The 13,999-nt window shown below is 34.4% G+C and overlaps 2 protein-coding genes across 2 annotated transcripts; both read left to right on the forward strand.

Annotated features, from left to right (window-relative positions):
• The first annotated feature begins 207 nt into the window (after positions 1–207).
• LOC125676622 (uncharacterized) lies at positions 208–969 on the forward strand. Its single transcript, XM_056157619.1, has 3 exons — positions 208–321; positions 422–598; positions 731–969. Exons 1-3 carry the CDS (start codon positions 208–210, stop codon positions 893–895), a joined length of 456 nt encoding a protein of 151 aa, XP_056013594.1. The 3' UTR covers positions 896–969.
• Positions 970–5,580: 4,611 nt separating this feature from the next.
• On the forward strand, positions 5,581–8,898 carry LOC125675423 (fibrinogen C domain-containing protein 1-like). The gene is made up of 5 exons (XM_048913072.2): positions 5,581–6,184; positions 6,432–6,565; positions 6,662–6,758; positions 7,147–7,311; positions 8,627–8,898. Exons 1-5 carry the CDS (start codon positions 5,626–5,628, stop codon positions 8,881–8,883), a joined length of 1,212 nt encoding a protein of 403 aa, XP_048769029.2. The 5' UTR covers positions 5,581–5,625; the 3' UTR covers positions 8,884–8,898.
• Positions 8,899–13,999: the final 5,101 nt, after the last annotated feature.

Below are 13,999 nucleotides of genomic sequence, written 5' to 3' on the forward strand. Positions count from 1 at the left end.
CGTTATATTCCAAGACTTGGAGGCTTTTAGGAAAACATTGTGCCACAATTTGACAACAAACAATTTCTAAGACATTTCCGAGTGAGCCCGGAAATTTATGAAATAATCCTGAATTTAGTTTTAGATTATATCACAGATGATAACGTATGGCCTGGTGGTTCTGAACCAATACCGCCCAATAAAACACTGCTGGTATTTCTTGGGTACATGGCGAACCAGGAAACGTTAAGAGGAGTTAGCAATACATTTGCAGTAGGCATTACAATTGTTCACGAAATCGTAATCACGGTATCAAATGCGATCAACGAAAACATGGTTAACGTAAGTTGAAATCGTGGTAGAGATTATTTTTAAGATTTCAATCCAAATATAAGATAGTAAAATAAGTTTGTATCCATGCATGTGTATAAATATGTTTTAGGTGATTAACTGGCCCGATCCTTATACACGACAAGCTATATCAAGGGAATTTCAACTCCAGTCTGGTTTGCGAGGCGTTATTGGTTCCTTGGATGGAAGGCATATTCGGTTAACAACAGCCCCTGGTGGTGACAGAGATTATTTCAACCCAAAAAACTTCCCTTCCATCCAACTACAGGTAAATTACATGTGTAAACTCTACGTTAATGCCATTCATTTTTTTCATCAATACGACAAAGTATTAATCATATAAAACCATTTTTAATGATTTGACTAATTATCCCTAATGTGATTCTACTGAAATAAACAGGTTGTGGCAGACTGTGACATTCTTATACGTGATGCGTACACGGACTGCCCTGGGTACACCCATGATGCACGTGTTCTCCGAAATTCTTCTTTGTTCGACAACGTCGAAAATGGACAATGTGTAGTGCATGGGAAATTTATTATCTCGGACAGTGCCTACCCCTGAGGAATTTGTTGGTACGCCTTTCCGAGACAATGGAAGACTGAATTTACAACAACGCCGATTTAATCAGATGCTGTCCTCCGCAAGACAAATTGTTGAGCGAGTATATGGGCACTTAAAAGGAAGATTTAGGAGGCTACGAGAAATAACTTTTCGAAAGCTGTTCCGTATAGTCTCACTGATTATTTCAGGATGCATCCTGTATAAACTGTGTGTTTTGCATCACGATGACGTTGAAGCCTTTATAGACAATGATGACGACGGGCCTCCTAATGTCTACCCAAACATTTATGTTGACCGGAGGGATGGTGCATTATTCAGACAGCAGCTAATGGATACAATGCCCTTGTAAAGACTTTTCATTATCACAGTATTTAGTATAATTATGCATGTGCCTAGAGTTTGCTGCATACAAGTATTAGATTAAATTTCAAACAAATCAAATGTCAATCTTTTATTCACTTTTTGTGGAAAAGCAAATGCAAATTATAGCATAGAAAAGACTCTCTCATTATTTTGAAACTAGAATACAACAATAATTTCGTTTTGAAATAATTTCTTGTAGTATTACATATGATAAGACCTTCACTGATTTTATCACAACCATTGGGGAAATAAAATGAATGAATGGTGTGGTGTTCCACAAGCACCTGAAGTGTGGATAGCTTGTATAGATCTTATGTATATACCCCCCCCCTTTAAACAAAATATTCTTTTTTTAAATTGATTCTATATTTAAAACAATTTTATTGGGTCTAAAGGGGGGTATTTACATAAGATCTATACACACTATCCATACTTCAGGTGCCTGTGTGGTGTTCTACAACTGATATTGCTGACAATAATGAAGACTTCGTCATAGAAAACTAAAATACTGGGACTTTGCCAGTCCTGTAGATGAAAAAATGCTTGAGGTGAATTATTTGTCCAAGGACTTCTCCATTAGTTCTAGCATACGATATATTCGGCGCATTTTCTCCTCATGGTGCTTTTCCATGGAGTTCATAAGCTCTCTGCTTTGCTCTTGAATATTTTCAATCAATTTTGTGCTGTCGGACATTTTTCGCTTCTTAGATTTCAGCTTTGTGCCTGTAGCTGTGGATTTGGAATCTGTGTCTCTAGATGTGGATTGCTTTTCTTTCTCTGGAACAAGTGAAATATCTTCATCTTTGCTATCTGTGTTGATTTTCATTTTATCTCTCCGTCCTGTGTCGAAGGACACGCGTACATTTGTGGATGCCTTGTTGCCGAAAACTTCACTGAACTGATCAAAGTAATTCCAGGAGTGTTTTTGATTTCCAGTTTTATTGTTTTCATCGTTTACTTCCTTATATTTCTTTTTCAACGCCTTCTATTTGTTGATAAGTTGTGTTTTGGAAACATGTATACCATTTTTCTTCATTTCTGATGATATTTCTCCCAACAAAAAATCGTGAGATTTGATGCCTAAAAATCTATCTTCCCTCTGCAGCCTTAAATCGATTAAGAATTTGTCTTCACTTTCATACCAAACATGCATGGTCTTCGTCAATGAAAACACATTGGCCATCTGCCAATTGTATTTGAACCCTGAAAATGGATAAAAATCCTGGTGAGAAAAAAAAACCCATCTATGCTACGATATCGCCATTACTCCAATTTCTAATAAATGCGAGGAATTAATATTCGCGTAAAGTTGCGAGAAGCTTCTATCGCAGATTCTAAAACTTTTTTATTATTTTTTGACAGTTGTATACTTTATGGAATTATTACAAATGTTCGGTGCTCGCGATTTTATTTTCTTGCGATCTGATAGAAAACGATGGGATCGCGGAATTAAGTTCTCGCGTAAAATAAAGAATCTACACTAATCTGTCATGTATGTTTAATGAATTTCATAAAAACGAAGATTTTTTTTAAAACCTATTTATAAACATACTTCTGATTGCTCTGTTTATTATACCAACAAAAAAAATTACCGGTGCAAAACGATACAATATTGCCGATTGTTTTTTAATACAGTATACTATGGATATTAATTCAAGAGTTTTGTATTACGATTTCTAACCCTAAAAAACTTGTGATTATTTGAAATGAACAGGAAAACAAATATACTCACATGTTATCTCCACCGCGCGCCGCCATCTTTACTGCGTCAGAACCCTGCATCATATTAGAGTTGAACTCGATTTAATCCCGGGCTTAAACCCGATGTTTACGTCGAACTCTCGTGACCCGTGACGAAACTAGAGTTCGAGGTGAAAACGCCCAATTGGGTTCGTGTTTGCCCAACTCTAAATTTTGTATTCCTTATAGGAGTTACGAGATAAATCACCATTTGTTATCTTCACATTGTAGCGTTTTATAATGGAAACATTATGCTCCATAACACTTCATTTCATATTTATCCTTAGATGAATTTGACTCCACTTTTTTGGCACACTGTTATAATAGCTCTAAAACTTCATTGTTATTTCCGATTTTAAACATTTCGGTTGAGCATCACTGAAGAGACATTATTTGTCGAAATGCACATCTGGTGCATCAAAATTGGTACCGTATAAGTTTTCCATTACTATTTTCCTCATATGCAAATATATACATGAAAGGCGAAGACTTCTATAACGAACAGTGATCAATCTCATAACTCCTATAAGCAATACAAAATAGATAGTTGGGCAAACACAGACCCCTATATCATTAGTTAATCCAGCTTTAATTTCTTTGGTCTGCACTAGATTTCGGTAAAAAAGTATATTTTGACAATAGGATTGCATACGTTCTCTTTCTGTATCGTTTCTTACATATCTGAGAAAGAAATGAAGACTTTTGGACGAAACAAATAATAAAACAATTGTATAATTTCCCTACAAAAAGTACCAGGTTGTTTGGTCCATGCTATATTAGGAAAGATAACTCTTCCATCAGGAATTTCTGAAACAACTTTTTAAAGGGACTGATTCACGATTTTACCTAAAATTTAGTTTTTCACTTTTAATGATCAAAATCTACTGTCTAATGTATTTGAAAGATTTCAAATGAAAATTAAGGTTATACATCATCACAGAAGCTCATTTTAGAGAGTTCATTATTTGTTTTGTAAACAAAGATTACGGTATACTATTGTTTCTGAAATTTTCAAAAGAAATGGATATCGATCTAAGTTGATTATATCTTTCACATTTCAAGCAATCATCTAAAAATTAAAATTTGTGACTATGCAAAATTAAGATGAAGTATATTACAAAATCAGTGTTTCACTTGTTTGTTTACATAAGAAGACTCGAGTCTTTGTTTACATAACACAGATTTAAGGCTAAAATATTGCTTTCATTCTTACATTCAGAAGGTCAAAATTTTGGCTGTCAACATTAAATGAGTTATATTTTTAATGTTTAACATCAAAAATGAAAAAAAAAACATTTTTATCAACAACCGTGAACCAATCCCTTTAAATCATTTTTTATATATGGTTGTATAGATTTTATTTCAATTTGATCTCTGCATATGATTTATAATAGCATATATTTAATGAAACCAATTTGGGGTGTTGAGGACATTCAAGTAAAGAACAACATCAGAAAAAAATCAAACCTGATAGCACAACGTACATGTCGACCCCAAAAACAGCCAAAAAAAAAAAAAAAAACTGACTACAGAAGAGTATAGCAGATGGAGATTATCTGTAATAAATGTTTATTAGACGCTTGTAATCAATCTACGAACAAAACACATGTACAATGAAACTTTAAAAAAAAAAAATTCCCACATTTATTTGATTCCTTATAAGATTGTGCACTATTTCTTGTTTTAGAATGTTGATTACAATATTGCCTTGCTTGATAAGCAACATATCATTCTCATTAGACATAATCCATATGATTTTTTTTCTTTATTTGTTTATCTATGATTTTGTTTTATCATTTTTAGCAATATCCTCAAAACAAGCATGTCTATCACATTTCTATAAGGGACATCCAATCAGTGAATGAATCTCATCGTCCACACAAGTGGCAATTCATGTCGCACATTCTACATAAATGGGTACATACAAATAATTCACAACAATCAATGGAAGATGACGATAACAAACAGTGATCAATCTCATAACTCCTATAAGAAATACAAAATAGAGAGTTGGACAAACATTGACCCTTGAATATACAAGAGATGGGATCAGGTGCCTATGAGGAGTAATCATCCCCTGTTGACCGGTTAAACCCGCCGTGAGCCCTATATCTTGACCAGGTAAACGAAGTAATCCGTAGTCAAAATCAGTGTGTCAAGAACGGCCAAACAATCGTTATGAAACACGGTAGACAGCATTTGACCCAATCATAGGTTATATGGACAAACTAGATCGTTATAACGACCATAGAAGTTGCGAAATGCTGACTTTAAACGAGACTATTGAAACCCCTGTACCATCAACTTGTTTGTCAGTAATTTGCCTCGGATCAGTTGAGATATATAAACACTATATGCAGGTGATAATGGAATATTGCTACATAAATATGGAAATTTAACGATGGAGAAGCTGAAATCATCCTGTTCTAAACTAAAGTAGTGCAACTAATTTTTACATGAGTGCATACAAATATTTCACAACACGTTTTCTCTAGTTCTGGAATTCTCATGATCGGGGACTGTTAAAATTATCTCTTTATATCTTTAAAGGACGTAATACTTCATACTTACTGACCGACAACTCATAAGTAACGTCGTCTGATGCGATATCGCTTTGTTTAGAAAGAATGCCCTTATTTTTCGTGTGTATTTTCGTTGTTTGGGGTGTTTCGTTCAGTTTTCTCATCAATGGAAACAGCAACCATACTGTGTATGGACCTAGTGGAACCACTAGTCATTCTGAAATTGACATGATCCATCTGTTAATGAACCAGGAGACATACTTCCGACTGGAACTCGAGAAAACTCTTCATCAAGTTAGCCGCAGTGTTGAGGGCCTGAAGAATGAATCACAATTATTCAAAAGAGAAATCGAAATCCTGAAAAAAGAAAACGGAGCCTTGAAAGAGGAAAATTCCCGTTTGTATCAAAACATGTCTGACATTAAAGCCCAGGTTAGTGCTGTGCACTTTGTGGGGACTACCGATCTTCAAACAGAGGTGTCCAACTTGACATTTAGTTTGGCCGAGACCAAACGTAACTTGACATCTGTGAATACCATGTGTTACTCCCTGACTGATAGGCTTAATGATTTTATGTTGTATACTACACATGACATGAATCAACTGTCTGCCATGATAACCCAAATACAGCGGAATATATCATTAATAAACATGATTATGAAAGGTTGGTCCAGTTTTCAATTTACATCTTTCATCAATTAGAATGATAAATCTTTATTCTCCACGTCTTATTTGTTAAGTCCAATTTCATTATACCCTAGTATTTTTTCCCTGAGTATTCTGTAATAAATGAAAACCCAATTAGCGAATATTCTATGTATTTAAATCATTTTGTGGCATAATTGAAGATGATTACTAGTATGTCAAATACTTGCAGACATTGATGTTAAGGCCTAACGTTTACATTTCAGAAGAAGACTGTTACACTGTACTGAAGGAATTCCCCGATACTAAAGGCCGGGACGGGGTGTATACAATCCAGCTTAAATATGGTCTACACAAACAGGTCTACTGTGACATGACTACAGAGGGGGGTGGTTGGACGGTAAGCGAAGAAGGAATAGAGGGATATAAATATTTAACACGGAATACATGTATAATAATCTAGATATATATTAAGATCTTCTTATCGTTAACAAAGGTGATACAGAGGAGAGTTGATGGAACGGTGGATTTTTATCGCCCATGGTATGATTATAAAGCGGGTTTCGGTACTCCTACAGGCAATGTGTGGCTAGGTATGGGAAACTTTCATTCCATTGCTTTATCATCAAGTACGATCGTCTTCCATGAACTAGGATAGCTCACATAGGTGGTATGGCTTCACAATCAATAACTTGAAGAAATATAGACCAATCGTTTGTTCTAAAATTATATATTGTGTCTCAAGCAAAAGAAACATTGTCTAAAATATGACCCACCTCTTCTTTTAACGCAGGAAATACAAATGAATATTGACGTAAACAGTGTATTATTTACTGTATGTAGCACTTCACTTACTTATGTTTATATGTAAATGTGAAAAAGTCCCGAATAGAAACAAAGCGAAACTTGCACAAAACCGAAGACATGAAGGTTTAACATCAATGTTTGAAATGCTTCTTCCATAATTGTCAACTGTTACAGGAAATGACGTGATATATGAACTCACCAATCGAACGAATCAGGAACTACGGATAAACGTAGAGGCGTTTTCCGGGGAAACTGGGTTTGCAAAGTATTCAAATTTCTCCATTGGAAATGAAACGGACAAATACAAATTGAATGTAACGGGATTTTCAGGGACTGCAGGTATTCAGCTTGATATTTCGTAAACAATTTGTTTGACGAATAGGTCATAATCAACTTGTATTGACCGTCATAAACATGAAGATGGATTTTGTCAACACGCATACAAAGAGATTCGTCCAATTGATATAAACCAACCATATGCATTTCAACGGTCATTTAATCAACGCATGTTGACGCTTGTGTAAATGTATACTTTTCTTCAGATGTCCATACGCCGTGGAAAGCATATTTCAGGCAATATTGATTTTCCAACGTTAAGACTGGACAATGATATATATTCTTAAATAAACATTGATGAAACTGCAAACTTTGAAAATAGATTTAATTTCATTTCTTATAAATGAATGGTGAATATAGCGAACAGTGATCAATCTCATAACTCCTATATGGAATACATAATAGGGAGTTTGGCAAACACGGATCCTTGAATATACCAGAGGTGGGATCAGATGCCTATGAGAAGTAAGCATCCCCTGTTGACCGGTTAAACCCGCCGCAAACCCTATATCTTGACCAGGTAAAGGAAGTAATCCGTAGTCAAAATCAGTGTGCCAAGAACGGTCTAACAATCGGTATGAAACACGGTAGACACCATTTGACCCAATGATAGGTTGTATTGAAAAAACTAGATCATTATAACAACGATACAATTTGCGAAATGCTGACTTAAAACGCGACTTTTTAAACCTCTGTGCTGAAATTCATTGCAACATATATACTATATTGTGTAAAAGTATAACTGAAATCGACCATTAATGGTCAGTAAAGGCTTACGTAGACTTCAAGGTTAACAATGACATTGCAATTACATTCCTTGCCCCTAACAAATACATTAACTACTCTAAAGGAGAAACCCCAGACTACGTTTGTGACATATTTAAATCTTTTGATCAGTCATGTTAAACACCACTCTGATAGTAATCACAAGTACACTGAATTTGATATAAGAGGATGCTGGAGATCCCCATTGACAATATATTGGAGGTAGGTGCATACGATGTTTATCTCTCAGCTGATTCGATACACGAGAGCATGTTCTGCGAATGATCATTATCAAAATTGAGACCAACTACTGGCACACTGATTTTGACTACGGATAACTCTGTTTACCTGATCAGAATGTAGGGCTCATGGCGAGTGTGACCGGTCGACAGGGGATTCTTACTCCTCCTAGTCACCTGATCCCATCCCTGGTGTGTCCAGGGGTCCGTGTTTGCCCAACTATCTGTTTTGTATTGCGTTTAGGAGTTATGAGATTGATCACTGTTAAAATATCAACTTGTAACATTACTTTCAGGACTTTGATTCTTTATAGGGGACAGTTTGATCAATGCTCACAATGGAATGTACTTCTCTACAAAAGACAGGGAGAGTGATATACATACGTCTCTCAACTGTGCTAAGGTATTCAAAGGTGGATGGTGGTATAGGGACTGCCATGATAGCAATTTGAATGGTCCTTACCTATCATCGCCGGAGATAAACGGTGTGGCTATCGTTTGGAACTCTTTCCACAAGAAATATGAAGCATTAAAGGCAACAAAAATGATGATACGACGAAACAGTTATTAAATTGTTCTTATTCTATTTTTTGTTTGTTTTAGACCTTTATTCCATGTGGATTTGACTTTAATGTTTATTTTCGAACGATCATTGTATAGAGATTCATTAATGACAGATAAAAAAGATTTATCAACGATAGATAAAGGATATGTCAAGTTAGAAATAATTGAGGTCCGAGATGTTAAATGATATCGGGTGCGAATGATATCAAAATAGAATACATCTTATTGTTTTTTGTTTTCTTGAACCAGGAATTACGTTAGTGAGGGGCAAGATACTAATTACTTTAAAATTGCTAATACACCCACGCTATGCTATTTTAAGTAGACTAGTAAATGTTCTTATGGGCATATTTTGCTCCTTCTTACATTTTTCATCATTTTTTTTTCAACTATTATCTTATGAATTGGGCTGATGGGAGACTAATAGAATCGTTCATTAGTACGAGTGTGGGATAGGGAAATTCCACCAAAGGGACGAGAGAGAGAGAGAGAGAGAGAGAGAGAGAGAGAGAGAGAGAGAGAGAGAGAGAGAGAGAGAGAGAAACGTTTTACTACTTATTTAATGACCAACTTAGTTTTCATTTGTTTAAAAGAATCGGTATTAACAACAGTTGCGGGACGATTTGAATTTATAAATAAACATTATCAATTAGTTATGCTCGCTAATCTTTTCATAAAAATCTTGATTTGCATGTATTTTGGTATATTGCGAGTTTACAAAATATTGTGATATTAATGCTTTGTTAACACACAATGCATACATTTTCAAATTGCTATATTTGTACCGTGTTTGAATTAGTAAATATAAATATTTTTTGGCTTCCCATTCCGTTCCGTTTTCGGTTCCGTGTTTTAGCAATACCCACGCACACAATGCATCCATTTTCAAATTGTTTTATTTGTACCGTGTCTGAATTAGTAAATATAAATATTTTTTGGCTTTCCATTCCGTTCCGTTTTCGTGTTTTAGCAATACCCAAGTAGACCAAGCTCTGGTCAGCTCAGTATATTCCGTTACGCTACAACTCCAATATAATTCTTTGTAGTATACGCAATGCTCTGATGATGTTTGTAATCATATGTCCCAATGTAATTATGTATTTACTTACAGAATTGAACAAATCTAATGATTTATAGATTTCCAGAAAACATCCTTTTTAACATATAAAATCTTTCTGAAATTAAGACCAGTTCGGAAAGCGAGGATTCATTTCTTGTTTCACAAAGACTGTTTCTAAATTTAGACGGTAAAATTTCTTGCAAAAATATATTGAATCTTTCAGCACCACACTTTTTTCAGTCTACTTAAGCTTGTACTTAATTGTTACATTTACAAACTTCATTACTTTTGTATATGTGACAATTTCACTTTTAATGTTTATATAAGAAAAAAATTTATATGGAATTATTTTTAAGTCCCCTGTAAACTGTCACCCAACACCAAAATACCCCACTGTTTGAAGAAATCAAAATTCACACCCTTACAGTGCATGCATAATTTGTTATATTGTAATCAATTTGTTCTTGGTATTTTAAAAAAATTCAACAGGAAATAATTCTGAATCAAAACTCTTTTGTAGATAAACACTTGTCGTTGCCTTAGAAATATTTTAATGAATATACAGTGTTTATTACATATGTATTTGTGTCCTTCAGTAAAATTCATCAATAAAATGGAGTCTTATATGGCCCCATCATGTCCTCAAGAACCATGTTTTAAAACTCTATACAACAGTATTCACACAGTCTTGTCATTTCTGTTCCTGTTGATCTGCAGCAGATTTGATTGACTCATTCTATTTTGCATTTATTTCTTCTTGGAAGGGGTCCAAGATCCCCCTTTAATAAAAACAAATTGTGTGAAAAGCTTACTTTGGCCATTTGTCCCTACTACAGGTATACCAAGAAAGTCAATAAATATTCTATTATTTGTATGCCATCTATATTTATGCATATCCTCTTCATTAAATTTGCCTCCCATGAGGCTTTCGTTCAATATGTACTGTATGAGAACTACAGGTATCTATCAAACACATCTAAATGACACTTTCAGAAAATTTCTCATGTTTAATTAGCAAACACTTCACATGTTTATTATTATAACACTATTGATAGCCTCACTGTCATATACAATGTATATATATATATATATATATATATATATATATATATATATATATAATATGTAACATTGGAAAGGAATTTTTGTCTCTTTTTTGTCTTTGTTTCTCAGCTTTTAATCCCTGTATACAAATGTTGTTTCAGAAATTCAGACAACTCAAAATTCAATAAACATGTATATCAATGATGTATCACAGTGCGAAGCAATGACCTATGATACACTAATTTTAAGTTACCTTGTTGCAATAATAAATTTTAAAGCTTAAGTATATATTGCTACTCTCTGTATTTATGTTGCAGTTGTTGGCATGCATGGACATTCCTCAGAATTAAAGATTTACCTTCAAAAATCAACATTCATGATTTTTGACTGTTCTCATTTTAAAATAAACATCTCTATGTATTAAAGACAAGTACTAGTATCTCCTTCCAATTAGTTTAATTCAAACTGGTGGAAATCCTTCACATCTTGTAATTCCTCGTCGGTTACCCATGGATGCTTCCCATCAATTCTCTCCTTTATTAGATTGCAACGTATGGAAAACATGTTTGGTTTCACTGGATATGCATTGAAATCTATTAAATCCTATCTTAGTGATAGATAGCAACGTGTTGCCGTCGGTTCATCTTTGTCTGATGCTTGTCTCCTCGAATGTGGTGTACCGCAAGGCTCAGTCCTGGGTCCGAGACTCTACTGTCTTTTTTCAAAAACACTTAGGGGAAGTATGCAGACGTCATGATATGACGTATCATATATACGCCGATGACACCCAGTTCTATATCATCGTTGAACCTAGTGGCAATTGGACTGATATGTCAAAAAGACTCTCTAGTTGTTTATCGGACATACGTATGTGGATGAGTATTAACTTCCTCAAACTCAATGGATATCAAACTGAACTTGTAGTCTTCGTACCAAAACACAGACTTAAAGATATGAGCAGTTTTGATCTTGAATTTGGTGATTGTGTTGTAAGTGATTCATCTTTCGTAAAAAAAATTATGCGTATTCTTTGACAAATCCCTTACCATGGAAAAATACCGTCTCTCTATTTCCCGATCAGCATATGTGAACATTCACAGAATTGGCTGTATCCGTTCATTTATCAATGATGAAGCATGTAAAACTCTAGTAAACTCGCTAGTTACATCCAGATTAGATTACGGAAATGCATTGCTTTATGGTGTTCATTCTAAACACACCAGCAAACTTCAGAGGGCACAAAACACAGTTGCAAGATTAATAACACGCTCAAAAAACCCCGACCATATTACTCCTGTTCTAATAGATCTTCACTGGCTCCCAGTTGAATACAGAATTCAATACAAGATACTTCTTCATACTTTCAAATCTCTCAACAACCTATCTCCAGTTTACATAAAGGATATCCTTACAGTTTACAATCCCACACGATCACTAAGATCCGAATCTCTGCATCTTCTCCAGGTACCTCGGACACGTACGAAAACATATGGGGATCGACGTTTGGACAAGGCTGCATCGATTCTCTGGAATTCTCTGTCTTTTAACCTCAGACAATGTACTTCATTGTCTAATTTTAAAGTGGACCTCAAAACGCATTTCTTTAGAATATATATATATATATATATATATATATATATATATATATATAAATTTCTCGGTAAGTTAACTTTGGGTCCTGTCATATTATAAATTTCCACATTTATTTATCATTGAAATTATTTCATTACTACATTAGTCATAGACGTTATATCTCACTTACAATTTATCTTAATTAATACTGGATTGTTAATTTGATTTTAAAAAATTAGGTATTGAACTGATATTTATATTAGAAATGTCTTTTAATTAAATTACTCTGTATACTTTGGATTTTCTTTCTTGAGCAACTAATTATCTGTATTGGTGTGTAAACACACTGTGTGAATCTAGTATGGTGTACAAAGTTATATACTCTAGACTATATCATGGTCATTGATACACTTAAATGATTTTTCAAAATCCTGTACCAGATATGTTCACCATGTTCAACGGCATGACACTGGGAACAAGCATTACACAATTAATATTTATTTGAAAAATAATTTTTGAAAGTGCACCTCCACAGTGTTAATTTGGGGGAGGGGGTGGGAGAAAAGGCATTTCTCATAAAAATAATTGTTTGCATAGATCAACAGATTTATTGATATAAATTTGAATTACCTATAACCAAAGAAATGCGATATAGATCTAGTGATTGATAATAGTGATTCCTCAAGCACTTTGCATATTATTTCCAAGATGAGTAATAAACTTAATTAATAGGCACTTATATATGTGTGAGGTTCACAATTGTACCTGAGCAAGATGATTGGCATGACACTTCATTATGCGGTATGATATTATCTGTCCAAGTTTTTGCTGTCGACAATTATTCTGTAATTGGGCAAATATCTTGTTTACATGTAATTTGATTTTAGAAACAATTTCAAGATTGTTTTGAAAACGAAATCAGCCTTTTAAAGATATCTTCGATAGTCAATTTTTAATCTGTGCCTGTAGTATATCACCAAAAATGTACGTACACTTAAAATTTATCAACTCACATCATTCTCTATGGCACTACGTATTTTTCAAAAGATACGGTTAGACTAGTGAGATCTCTGAGAAAATTCGAGTCACTAACCTGGTTGTTTGAATGTTCTCGCTTTTTCTGGACAACTTATCCATCTGTAAAGAAATTTCCGGTGTATCTATCTTTCCTGGCTGAATTCTCTCTCAAATATGACAACAATACGCAAAGGTGTGGCCCTGATACGATAAAGTCTTCCTCCTGTTTCCACAGATGCCTCGGCACACAGACATATAACGGAGGGACCGCTGACTCATTTTCGCGCCAATTATCTTCCTGTTTTCGCAGCGCTCTCACCGGGAGGCATATATAGGACTTCCTGTTTTATGATGGCAAGTGGAAACAATATCTTCGATTTGGAATTAAGCGCCCTATTTGAGGCTGAGGTAAATACTTCATATCAAAGTA

The sequence above is a fragment of the Ostrea edulis genome, chromosome 3, assembly GCF_947568905.1.
Source record: "Ostrea edulis chromosome 3, xbOstEdul1.1, whole genome shotgun sequence".
Lineage (NCBI taxonomy): Eukaryota > Metazoa > Mollusca > Bivalvia > Ostreida > Ostreidae > Ostrea > Ostrea edulis.

Excerpts from the sequence above, each read along its gene's own strand:
- LOC125675423 (XM_048913072.2), top strand. The coding sequence starts at position 5,626 with ATGCCCTTATTTTTCGTGTGTATTTTCGTTGTTTGGGGTGTTTCGTTC. Across the intron at positions 6,185-6,431 it reads AATAAACATGATTATGAAAG|AAGAAGACTGTTACACTGTA; the intron begins GTTGGTCCAGTT and ends TTTACATTTCAG. Across the intron at positions 7,312-8,626 it reads GGGATTTTCAGGGACTGCAG|GGGACAGTTTGATCAATGCT; the intron begins GTATTCAGCTTG and ends GATTCTTTATAG.
- LOC125676622 (XM_056157619.1), top strand. The coding sequence starts at position 208 with ATGGCGAACCAGGAAACGTTAAGAGGAGTTAGCAATACATTTGCAGTA. Across the intron at positions 322-421 it reads TCAACGAAAACATGGTTAAC|GTGATTAACTGGCCCGATCC; the intron begins GTAAGTTGAAAT and ends AATATGTTTTAG. Across the intron at positions 599-730 it reads TCCCTTCCATCCAACTACAG|GTTGTGGCAGACTGTGACAT; the intron begins GTAAATTACATG and ends TGAAATAAACAG.